The sequence below is a fragment of the Pteronotus mesoamericanus genome, unplaced genomic scaffold, assembly GCF_021234165.1.
Source record: "Pteronotus mesoamericanus isolate MK-2021 breed Mesoamerican mustached bat unplaced genomic scaffold, CSHL_Meso_final contig_182, whole genome shotgun sequence".
In the NCBI taxonomy this organism is placed as follows: domain Eukaryota; kingdom Metazoa; phylum Chordata; class Mammalia; order Chiroptera; family Mormoopidae; genus Pteronotus; species Pteronotus mesoamericanus.
In genome coordinates this window covers 2,270,222-2,282,980 of record NW_026555078.1, presented here as the reverse complement: position 1 = coordinate 2,282,980, position 12,759 = coordinate 2,270,222, and the positions used below count along the sequence as shown (strand labels likewise).

Below are 12,759 nucleotides of genomic sequence, written 5' to 3'. Positions count from 1 at the left end.
ATGGCTGAAGAAGAGGAAGCCGCTGCCCGGCCGGAGAAAGTTATCCGGGTCCAGCGGGTGTTTATCAACCTGCTGGACTCTTACAGCAGCGGGAACATCGGGAAGGTGAGCGGCGGCGGGTCCAGGCGGGACGCGGGTCCCCGGCTCCCGTTCCACCGCCCCAAGTCCCCGAACCCGGCGAGGCCCTGTGCCGCGGGGCGCCGTCGGGGCCTCTCCGAAGGAAGGGTCCTCATCCTAGGCGCGCCCAGTACCCGCAGACCCCCAAGCCGAATCCAGGCCAGACAACCGCCCCACCTGGGAGTCTCCTCTCCCACCCAGCCCCCAACGAGTTCCCCGGTCCAGCCCCAGTTCCTCCCTTGTCAATAAGGGGAAACCGAGGCTCCGAGGAAGGAAGGGACCGGCCCAAGATCACATAGCGAGTTGAAGACAGAACCTGGAAACGGAGCCCAGGTCTCTGGCCTTCTGACTGGGTCCTGTGTCACCCCGCCACCGCACCTGCCGCGGCACTGGTGAGAAAGAGAGTCCCCAAGGGTCCCGGGCATGTGAAGTGCAGCGCAGGAAATGCAGTCAATAACATGGTGATAAGGACGTATCGTGGTGCCAGGGGCCCTGGGAATATCAGGGAACACTTTTGTAAAGTATGCGATTGTCTAACCACTGTACAGCTCAAGTCAACCTAATACAAAATAACACTGACTGTAAACGGGAACTGAAGGACAAACTCAACAAGCTCAATGGTCGCCTCACCCACAAAGCACTTTCATTCAGCCACCCCTTCGGCCCACGGTCTGAGCATCTAGACGCCGCGTGCCAGGCACTGTTCTGGCTCTGTTGCCCTTCTCCATCTTCCCCCTGGGAAGTGAAGATGTTCAGAAAGAGGACCCTGGGGGCCGTTCCTCTTAAAATGCTCAGCTGCAGAAAGAAAGCAGTGATTTGATTGTTCCCTGAGGAGGGCTTACTGATTTTCTAAACTGTGGTGACAAATCGCCACAAACTGGGTGGCTTAAAACACTGGAATGGATTCTCTCCCAGTTGTGGAGTCCAGACATCCAAAATCAAAGTGTCAGCAGGCCTGGCTCCTCCTGGAGGCCCCGGGAGGGAACCCGTCCCTCGCGTCCCTCTCAGCACGGTGGCGACCCGCCGTCCTAGCCGCGCCTTGGCTTGCAGACTCAGGCTCCCAGCTCTGCCTCTGCCTTCACGTCGTGGTCTCCCCCAAGCATCTCTGGGCCCGAACTTTCCTTTTCTTGTAAGGACACCAGGCACTGGGTTAGAGCCCGCTGTAACCTGGTATAGCTGCATTTAACCTGATTACACCTGCAAAGACCCTATTTCCAAATATGATCAGAGTCACATGTTCCAGGTGGGTGGAAATTGGGGGCGGAGGGCGCAGAAGGACTGTTCAACCCAGTATGTCATCTGCAGTTACCAGTCAAAAATATATAGACTTTTTTAATGAAAAAGAAACAAAAAATATATATAGATTTAGGTATATAATTTATATGTAAAAATAGTATTTTTATACAGCATGGCATTATGAGAAACAATAGATATGACATTCTATGTATTATAAATGATAGATATCTACTGGGAGAGACTAAAAACACATGACCAGAAAAGGAGAAAAAGAAAGGACAAGGACAAACAACACTAAAACAATATAATCACAAAATTTTTTAAAGAAACATTAAAAACACAGGTGTCATATGAACTTCTTTGTGTCTTTCAAAATGATAGATATCGATATAGAAAAGAGAGAGAGAGAGATCATCTATACATAGAAAATGTCTCAGAGGATGCACAAGAAACTTACTTAGCATCACTTCTGGAGGGCGGGGCTCCTTCACGGGCACCTACAAGTTAGCAGGCACGGACAGCCCCATACGGGATAAGACCGAACCAACACTGCTGCCCTCAGGGACGCCGCCTCTCCTGGCAGAAGACCAGCAGTCACTCATTTGTAGAATCGACAAGATATTCGGGTGTGTGATAAGCACTCGAGGAAAGAGGACATCACATGTCAACTGTCTGCTTTACATAGAGTTGCAGGAAAGGACTCTAATCTGGCACAGGCAGAGGGTCAAGCCGGAGGAGCTAGTCCTCAGGGGTCACGGCAGGGGCCGAGGTTCTGAGGTGGGAGCCAGGTTGGTGTTTTCAGAGGACAGAGTGGCCCAGGACAGGGGCAGTGACCTGGAGCTCCAGCGCTGACTTCCTTGCTGTGGCAGACACAGCACCCAGGGCCCCCGAGACTGGGGGACCCACAAAAGTGTTTCCATTTCTTTGAAAACCAGAAGGAAGCACCTGAAATCTGAGGGTCAAAGATTATGTTTGTCTTTACAGCAAAGCACATGTAAAGTATATTTTTAATATTTTCCTGTGGAGGGAAGGGCCCACGGAAACCAGAGTGTGGCCCTGCTCAGCAACTTAACAGTGCCCCACAGGAGCCCAGCGCTCCATCGCTATTTGTTGTGCAAATTAACGAGGGCCAGTCGGGCAAAGAGGCCCAGATCACGAGCTGGGCTTACCTTGTCAATCCCATGAAGACCCTCGAAGTCTTGAAAAAGGGAGGTGTGCTGGTTAAGATCAGAAGGAGAGAAGGAAGAGAAGTTAACTTTTTATCTCCTTTTGATCTCTGATTATTTTTTAACAGCTAGCTTTAAAATAAAGCTTTTCATTTGCAGAGGTTGTTTTTTCAAAAACTTATCAATAACAGAATTTTCTGGTTATTCCTTAACTAACTAGGACCTCTCTTTCTCAAATTGTAAGTAATCGCTGTTGTCTGTACTGTTAACCTAAAAAAAAAAACCACCAAGTGAGACGCAACAATCGTTTATTTAAGATCCAAAAAGAGTAGCTCTACAGGAATCACCTATTTAGGGAGAAGGCCGAACGGTGTTCTGATTAGGAGAATGAAGGCAAAGGGGTTTTATGAGAAAGGGAGAGGAGGAAGGATTATGTGAACAGGGGGAAGAAATTTCTGTTGGTGCTAAGAAGTCAAAGAAGGTGGCTTGGCTGGTGAGGCTCAATGGATTGAGCACGGGCCTGTGAACCAAAGGGTCACTAGTTTGATTCCCTGTTGGGGCACATGCCTGGGTTGCAGGCCAGGACCCCAGTAGGGGACGTGCAAAAGGCAACCACACAATGATGCTTCTCTCCCTCTCTTCCTCCCTCCCTTCCCCCTCTCTAAAAAAATAACAAAAACCGTTTTTTAAAAAAAGTAGTGAAGCAGTCAAGGAAGGAATTTCCAGCGGTGCAGATAAGCTAAGTTATCCTTGAGCTCTACACGGTGGTGCTCATCCTAAAGAATGTATTTCATTTCCACGCGCGGCCCCTCGAGCCAGCCCTCACTAAAGGCCCGTCTCCAGACTCACCCTGCACTGGCTGCCCTCACTCCAAGTCGTTCTTAGCATCGGGGAAATTTCTCTTGTCTTGCAGTTTCTCTCTAACTGCGTAGCCGGGGCTTCGCTTGAAGAAATTACAGAAGAAGAGGAAGAGGAAGATGAAAGCCAGTCGGCTCTGCAGGAAGCCCCCTCGTCCAAGCTGAAGGAAGGCACATTCCAGATCGTGGGCACAGTTTCCGCGCCCGGAGTACCGGGGCCCAACTTTGCCGTGGAGACATATTCTGTAAGTGCGGGGTCTCTCCTGAGAACAGAGGGAAGGGCTGCCTCCCCGCTCCGACCCCCACATACATGCCCTTACTCTTGGCTTCTCTTCTGCAAATATGTGGGGCCTGGGAAGGTGGGGGACCAGGTGGGGGCCAGTCTTTGTCCTTTGAAGGAGAATAACACCGTTGTCGCTACTTGAAAGAATTGCAATTAGACATTTTTGGAAAGTATGAACCTGGTTTGGACTTTATGCTGCCTTGCATGACCCCAACACCATTCGGGGCCGCGGGTTGGGGGGGCGGTATCTGTGAACGGAGAACCTCCTTTGGCCATAGGCCGCTCAGGAATAACGCGCCATTATACTGTCTTACTGAGAAACGGGGCTGCTGGCACAGGGCAGATTCTGCCCAACCCCCTCCTGAGACATTCCGGTAGCCCCAAGAGGAGTGTCCCTCCCCGACTGTCTCCCCCCCACCACCCTGCCTGAAACGCTCGAGACCCTGCCACACGGCTTTGCACACCCTGTACCCTGGAACGGCTCTCCTCTTCCCTGCCCAGCCAGCCCCACCCATCCTTCCAGATTTAACTCAGGGTGGCATCGCCTCCAGGAAGCCCTCTGTCATTTTTACTTCTCCCCTCCCCCAGCACCGGCTTGGATTCTGAGCCCTTTTCTTGTACAGCCATAGCACTCTTTACCCACATCGGTCATAACGCTTTTCGCACTTTGTTGTTATTATCTATCAGTCGTGGGTCTCGCTGACTATAGCTGTCAGCTTCGTGAGGATAGAGATGGTGCCTTACTTATCCGCCTGCTTATTTGTGCATCTTGGGCACCTGACACAGCGACTGGCAGAGAGTGGCCCTCCATGAGCGTTTGGGAAATGAACGCGTGAGTCCGTCCCCCCCCCACGCCCCCACCCCCCGACCTGTCTTCGGGAACTGTCTTCCCCACTTACCCCTTTCACACTTTTCGGGGTCTTTACTCACCAGCGGCTTCTCTCTTCCCACCCACATGTATCTTCAAATCTTTCCCACTGCAAGGCACACTTACTGTGTCCTCCCTGGTGACTGTCTCCCTCTTTTTCTACCCCGGCCCCTGCCACCGGTGACCTTCAGAGAGGGGAGTGGCCGGCCTCGCTCCGGCCCTCCCCAGTCCCTGTTCGTCCCAGCAGCCCCGTCCCCACCACTCCAGAGGAAATGCCTGGCCGATCTCACCGTGAGCCCGGTTCCCACGGGCCTACCTTGGCTGGCTTCCCAGGAGCCTCTCCTCTCCCCTCCTCCTGTCACCTTCCGCCCCACCCCCCTGACGCACCTGAGCGCTCCTACATGGGTTCTTTCACGGGCTCCTTTTCCCCTTTCCAGCCTTTAAATGCAGTGTTCGCACTGACCCTTGTGACTCGGTTGGTCAGGTGTCATTCCACAAAGTGGAAGGTCGCCAGTTTGATTCCCGGTCAAGGTGCACGCTTGGCTTGTGGGTTTGGTCCCCGGTCGGGGCCACGTATGAGGGGCAACCAATAGATATTTCTCTCTCACAATGATGTTGCTCTCCCTCTCTTCCTCTCTCCCTTCCCTCTCTAAAAATAGATAAATTTTTTAAAAAATAAAATAAATACAGTTTTCCCCAGAGCTCCCTCCCTTCTTATAATAGTTGTCCTTCCTAAGCCTTACGCAGACCTTGGCTTCAGCTGCCCCAATACAAACCAACACCTTTCAAATCTGTATCCAGCCCTTTGACCCACAAACCCAGCTGCCTTCTGGTTGGCTCTCTCCCAGGTGTCCTGCATAATACTCTAAATTAATATTCCCCAAAGTAAAATAGGCTCCCCTACAAATCCACTCTGTCCTTTGTGCTCCTACATTTTATTAAGGACCTTGCTGCCGCCATCAGTTTGGACTTGAGGTAACAGAAAAAAGAGCAATGCAAACTGGCTTAATAAATAAGGAAATCCATTGGCTTATGTGGCTGGTGGTCTCAAGAAAGCATCAGCTTCAGGGCTGGCGTGATCCAGGGGCTACCGTTCCTTTTCTTGCCCCTTCCTGGGCTCTGCCTTCCTCGGGGGTGACTTCAGGATGGAGCCATGAGCAAGGCTACCGCAGTCCAGGGCCTTAATTCATGCACAGCAACCCCTGACAAAGAGAACTTCCGGAAGGCCACGGAGGAAGGAGGATGGGCGTTCCAGTAGCGCTCCACAAGCATCCCCTTCAACCTCACTGTCTTGAATGGAGTCACATGTCCATTCCTGGACCGGTCACCTACCCGTAAGGCCCATCCCTTAAGCTAGAGGATGGAGCTAGTTCCCCCAGGCTGAGAAGGGGAGAAGGGGAGTCTGAACAAAACTGGGGTTCTGCTGGAAAAGAGAAAGAGGAAATGGATGTTTGCAGACAACCCGTGTCCTTGTCCCGCTTACCATGACTTGCCCCCCCCCACAGCTAAGAGTTATGTGGGCCCTTTGCTCCTCCCACCTCCAAGACCCTCTTGGTCATGGTCCTCAACCCCCTCTCTTTAGCATCTCCCTAGGGGCACCTCCTTTCCCAGGGCCATTTGCCTTCGTTCAGATCCCCATCACCTCTCACCATTTGCACCTGAATCTGAAGCAGTGCAGGCGTATTGAGCCTCCGAAGTCTCCGCAGTTGAACACAGAGCTCACAGCCTAACAGGGACTCTGCGGCACAGACTGTTCGCTCCACAGCAGCGCAGTAGATGTGACAACAGAGGTGGGCACGCGGCAGCGTCCAGAGCCCTCTAGAAAGGGCAGTCGCCAAGCTCTCAGTCTTATCTGCAGAGCAGGCACACGGAGCTTCAAGCCGCTCCCTCCCTCCCAGAGAGAGGCCCCCTGGTTCCTGGGGTCTGGAGATCCCACCTACGACCCTCCTTTCAGGAGCCTGGGGTCTACTAGAGAAGTTGCTACTGAGGCTGGGCCCCTCGGACTGGGTAGAGCTTGCCAGGTAGATAAGGGGGTCGAGGAATGCCACCCAAGGGGAACCACAGGAATGCGTTCCTTTCATAGGAGGCATCAGCATTGCAAGAGCCAAGGGGAAGAGGCAAGGGTGGTGTGAGGCGAGAGAGAGTGGAGGATGCAGAGCCTTAGGCTGGTCTGGGCTGTGAAAGGTGCCTCTGTCTGGCCCAGCAAACCAGCTTCTCTTCCCTGAGCATCCCAGGCTCTGTTGCGCGAGCGCATACTCACCCTTCCCACCCAGCCCCAGTGGCAGCGCCTGTGAGCCGGGAGCACGTGTTCCTCCAGGTCCCTCGACTCTCCAGTGCTCAGTGCCTCTGTGACAGCGCCTTCCATGCTGGAGGCTGCTGTGCAAGGCCCCACGGGCTGCATGCTGCGCAGGTGGCCCAGCTAAGGGCAGGAGTAGGGGCTGACAAGCAACCTGTTCCGCTGGCTCCAGTATGCGCCAGGGTGGCTGCCTCCCAATGATTTTTCCACCAAGAGCAGGTTGCCTTTATCTAATTTGTAAGAGGGCTTCTATGTGCTTATTTACGTCCTTGCCTACATTATAGGTTATAATTATTGGTTAAAAGTTTTCTCAACAAGACACACACACACACACACAGCTTGCTCTGCAGTGTCAGCAACCTCATAGAACTCATTTTTGCCCCTATCCTCAGGGTCAAAAACAGGACCCACAAATGTTTGATGTGTGAACCAGTGAATGCATGAACATGGCCAGTCAACGTCTGGTCAGGACAACTGCTCTTGACAATGTGTGTGTGTCCTCCGAAATCAATCAGGCTGCGATCTAAGAAGCATGCACATTTTCCTTTGGACTCCTCTCTCGTGTGCTCTTACAGGCTGGAATCACAGATGCTTTATCTTCTTTCTCTTGTTCTGCATTTGGAACACAGGTCTTCGCTTTCTCCTGTGATCTTTCTTCCTTTCTTTCATGTGTCGTTCCTGAATCTAGTTCAGCCCCAGGTATACCGAGAGAGTAGTGTCCTCTCACATTGTCACACCTTGGACAAAGTAAAAATCAATGTCTGGATCAGCATTCTCAGAGTATCTTCCCTCCTGCACATTTAACTGGGAAAAAACATCGCATGGATGGTATTGTGGGTTGAATTTCATCTCCAACCCCCACCCCCACCCCTGCAAAAAAAGATATGTTGAAGTCCTAACCCCTGCTAGCTCAAGATGTGACCTTATTTGGAGATAGGGTCTTTACAGAGGAAATCAAGTTAAAAGGGGGTCATTAGAGTGGGCCCCTAATCTACTATGACTGGTGTCCTCATAAAGAGGGAAAATCTGGACCCAGACATCAGCCAGGGAGAAGAAGATCATGTGAAGATGAAGACAGAGAGTTGGGGTGGATCAACAAGCCGAGGAACACCAAAGACTGCCGGTGAGGCCCCAGAAGCTCGGGGAGAGACATGGAGCAGATTGTCCCTTTCAGCCTCGGAAGGAACCAACCCTGCCCACACCTTGATCTTGGACTTCTAGGCTCCAAAATGGTTCAGACATACATTTCTGTTGTTCAAACTACTCAGTTTGTGATACTTAGTTACAGCCATCCTAGGACACTACTACAGCTGGATACTAAAGAGTGTAGGGTTCAAGCTGGAGAAACCAGCAGTCCACGCTGTGGAACTTGACCTGGATGCATTCACCTCACCAAGGTATTCCCTCCAGGGTTCATTTGAAAAGGTATCCACTTTTCTTTGGTTCTCCAACCAGTTGTTGTAAGAAACCAAGCTTGATCTGCAAGGTTCTGTTTTAATGCACCTCGTCAAGGGCCTGTGGGGGCTGTTTGATTCTCGGGACACATGCAAATGCTGGTTTGGAAAACACACAGTTCCTGTGTGGTCATCTTAAGCCCCGCCCAGAACGTTGCTCTACTGGGAAACCTGCTGGCATCCACGCAGCAAGAGATAACTAGTTAAACATCACGACCACCACAACTACGTTTGTCTAATGTAAGAACTTTATATTTTTAACTATTGAAAGTTTCTGCGTTTTTTGTAATATTCCCACCCTGGTTAGTGTGAACTGAGCAATGGCCTATGAACCGAAAGGTCTCTGGTTCGATTCCCAGTCAAGGCACATGCCTGGGTTGTGAGCCAGGCTCCCAGTTGGGGGTATACAAGAGGCAATTGATGGATGGTTCTCTCACATACTGATGTTTCTTTCCCTCTCTCCCTCCCTCCCTTCCTTGTCTCTGAAAATATATAAATAAAATCTTTAAATATATAAAAATGAAAATAAAATATTCCCAACAGTCAACTGTAATAAGATACCTTACATCTAGAAGGAGAACAAATTGATTCCATCTAGAGGATTCTGAAACAATCCCCATAAATCACTCATCAGCACTTCGGAGTGATTCAAGACATATAATTGCTCAAATAATCTTCCACAGAGTTGGAGTGAGTTTTAAATGCCTCCCACAATCTTTTCCAGTGTGTTCTAATTCTTCCCTTCTGAATTGGGATGTTAACAGCATACCTAAGATCACAAGGCAATTTTTTAGTCATCTATTCCCAGCTATTTTCATAAACTCCTTTGTTATTTGAAAACTACACACACAAGAGAGCCAAAATTTCATTTTAAATAGAAATCCTTCTGCCAATGTTTTCTGCGGGACTCTTCAACACAGAATATCTAATTTGAAAATTGTCATTCCGTCTAAACATTAAGGATACTTTGTTAGCTTCTTGAACAAATGCCTGTCAATTCTCTTTTCAGGCCCTCTCTCAAGAAGAACTTCTCATGCACCTGCTGGAGTGTGATGTTATTATTTATAACATCACTGAGAATCCACAGCAAGTGGAAGAAGCCATCTGGGCAGTCTCTGGTCAGTGAGGTGATCCTTTTATCTCTGGGGGCACCACTTTTGTGTAATTTACTTTACCTAAGAGTCATCTAAGAAACGCTCAGCAAATTAGGACCATTAGGAGATATTATCTGAAAATTACCTAAAACACAAATTGAAATCAGCCTAATGGATATGCCTGGAAATCGTGTTCAAAGATAAACAGAGCCCTGGCCAGTGTGGTTCAGTTGGCTGGAGCATCATCCTGCGAAGCAAAAGGTCGCCGGTTTGATTCCCAGTCAGGGCACATGCCTGCGTCACAGATTCAGTCCTGTTTGGGGCACATACAAGAGGCAACCAATCAATGCTTCTCTCTCACATCGATGTTTCTCTCCCTCTCTTTCTTCCTCCCCTCCCCTCCCTCTGAAATCATTAAGTATGTCCTCAGGTGAGGATTAAAAAAAAAAAAAGATAAATGGAAACATATTAAAAATGTTGAGTTTATTTGAGCAAAAAATCAATTCAAATTAGGTAGTGCCACACCTGGAGTGGTTAGGAGCGCTCCATGAACAGGAGCTAGGGAGAGGGCTTTTATAGAGAAAAGCTGGGAACAACGCAAAGGAATGATTTGATTGGCTATAGCTTAAGCAGTCACCTTATTTGGAAGAGCCTAGTTGGCTGTTCGTGATTGGTTGACTTTACATTTTGATTTCTTAACCTTGAGCCTTTTACTGGCTTAGGTTTGGTTTACTGATGTGGGCTGCGAAGGCATCAGAACTACTCTAGTCTGACGGGCCTCCTTGTTTAATTATTTTAACAAAATATTCTATTCCAAAGAATAGAATTTTTTTTAATCATTAAAAGAAATGAAATATTAACTCCCCAAATTTGACCTTTATTCATGCTGCAGGCACTGCTTACAGAAGCGTGGTTAAATATATTGGGCAGATACAGGGACAAATAAGAAAAAAACACACACCCCCTTTAGGCACTTGGAGGCCTGCAAGAGAGCTAAGGCGCGTGCAGAAACGTGAACGCTGGAGAGAGGATGGCAGGTTCAGCAGAGTTCTCACAGGAGGGGTGGGAGTTGATGAGGAGAGGCATTCTGTCTGACTATGAGGGCTCAGCAAAGGTTCCCTGAGAACAAGGGTCCAGGAGGCTGTGGGAAATACTTGTAGTCTTCAAAGGCTTTGAAAAATGTGGTGGACTCTAAGGCTCTCCTGCCTGGGAGGACGAAGTGACGTTTAGCAATTTGGCGCTTTGTAAATTCGTCTCCTCATCAAGGCAGGAGCAAAGAAGAAAATACATCAGCTTATCTGAGTCGCCGTTCTAGGCTAAGCCAAAAAAGCACAGAGCGCCGTCCTTTCCTATACTTTTTACACTGCATTATCTTTGTTTTAGGCAGTTTAGATCAGGGGTCAGCAAATTTTTTTTCTGTGAAGGACCAGAGAGAAAATATATTTTGGCTCTTTGAGCACACTTCTCTGCCTTTGTAGCCAGAACAGAGCCATAGACAATATGTAAGTGAATGGTCTGGTTCTGATAAAAATGTACTTAAAAAGCAGGCAGTACCTTTGCCAACCCCTGAATAATGTCAACAGCAAAGCCATATTTTGGCTTACATTAAAGAAGTGGACTAGAGCCTCAGGAATGACTGTACCTGTTAGGGAAACCATGATGAAAAAGTACTCTCTGTGGGTGTGTGGGGTTCCTGGGGGGCTTCAAATGGTTCATTTCTCATTTATAACTTTGGGCCTAAATTTCATTCAATAAGCTACAAATCAAAAACATGAACACTGTGTCATCTTCTGCAACAGAGATTTTATAAGCCTGCTTTGTGCATTTTGTCCCTTTGCAAATATTTACAGATGATGGATAATTGCACCTTCTGAAATAATCGCACAGCCTAAAATAGTAATCAGAGCTAATGCTTATTGAGTTCTTGTTTGTGCCAGGCTTTTAGAAATTGATGTTTCTGTATAATGTACACTTGCAGTTTTCTCGAAATTTTTAAATACTTTTTTCCGAAATAAAACCTGGACATGTTTTGAAAACTAAAAAGCATAACAGGGCTTAGAATAAAAAGCAACAATTCCCTACATTTTCTTTCCATCCCATCTCTGCTCCCCAAAGGAACCTCATTTAGCGCACTTGTTCCTTTCAATACATACGAATGCCCGCACTGATGTCCTTTGATTGTGAATTTCAGACATTAACCACTGACCTGCTCCTATGACAAATGACCTTCAGACTCTCGTAGGGCCCCTCCCCAAGTTCCCCTCGCAGGAATGTAATTGGTTCTCAAACTTGGATAACTGCATTTCCTTTCATGAACTTTAAAATGTGGAATATGTTTTACTGCTTCCTCCTTTATTCTAATAAAGGGCTTTATATAATTAAGAAAATGTCACCTCTCCATTGGGTGGAAAGGCTTTAACTGCACTTTAGTCAGAGGCCCTTGGTCTGTCATCAGGGTCTCCTGGGTGGCGTGGAGTTGCTGGGGCTATGGACTCGGCGGGGGCGGGGGGAGGGTGGCGGGGGCGGGGAGAACTTCGTCATTTCACCTGAAGCACATTCTTAGATTCAGGGGTTTTGTTTAATTTTGGTTGTACAATGGATATGTATTAGTTCTTAATCATGTTTGATTATTTTAGCATGTTTTAATAGAAAAGAATTCTCCTATCTTGCCTTTCAGATACTATCAAAGAAAGGTAAAATAACATGGGAGAAGGAAAGAAAGTATTAGAAATGAGAGGAAAACATTGGCAGATACGGATAAAATGTGCTTGTCCACAACTGAACAAGCAGATCACTTTTGACCCATGAAAATTATAAATAAAGAAGATAACCCAGTTAGAGGACCGCTCAACGTGCCAGCATTCACAAAATAGGCCAATCTGAAACAGCGCAGGCAGAAAGGGAGGAAGGGCACAATTAAATCAAAGAGAGCACCTTTGTTAATAGAATAAAGATAGAAGCTAAAATTAGCGTTTGAGCTGGGACTCACGTGTGCACACACTGCTCCTAGGCCTAATGATACTTTCTCACCTTCCCATAGGAACCCACGCATTTGTTAGGTTCAGGATACCTGGTAGTCATATACCATGACTACCTGTGTTGCTCGGGTCCTCTGACAATGTGATTAAACCTCGCTTTAGATTTTTTTCTTTCTGGACTTTTATACATCATGAAAAATATTTTAGCAGAACCACACGTCTAAAGCATTCACGGAGAGTCCGTGCTTAGGTGTGCGACCAGGCCTCCTGGGAAGGGAAAAGCCTTCGGAAATGAAACGCTCGCCCTCCGGCCGGCACCGCACTGCATTCCAATCCCGGCTCGTCGTTCCTAACTGAGAGTCCACCTTACCTAGGCCCCCCACCCTGCCCCCAGCCCCCTGGCCGCCTGC

At 48.4% G+C, this 12,759-nt stretch overlaps 1 protein-coding gene across 4 annotated transcripts in view; it reads left to right on the top strand.

The window, feature by feature from the left end:
• AK7 (adenylate kinase 7) overlaps positions 1 to 12,759 on the top strand; it is a 57,304-nt gene continuing 44,545 nt past the window's right edge. For all 4 annotated transcript variants that reach the window (XM_054566946.1, XM_054566947.1, XM_054566944.1 and 1 more), the window contains exons 1-3: positions 1 to 105; positions 3,433 to 3,621; positions 9,287 to 9,395. In XM_054566946.1, coding sequence (XP_054422921.1) covers positions 1 to 105; positions 3,433 to 3,621; positions 9,287 to 9,395 — 403 coding nt within the window. The remainder of the gene's footprint in view (positions 106 to 3,432; positions 3,622 to 9,286; positions 9,396 to 12,759) is intronic.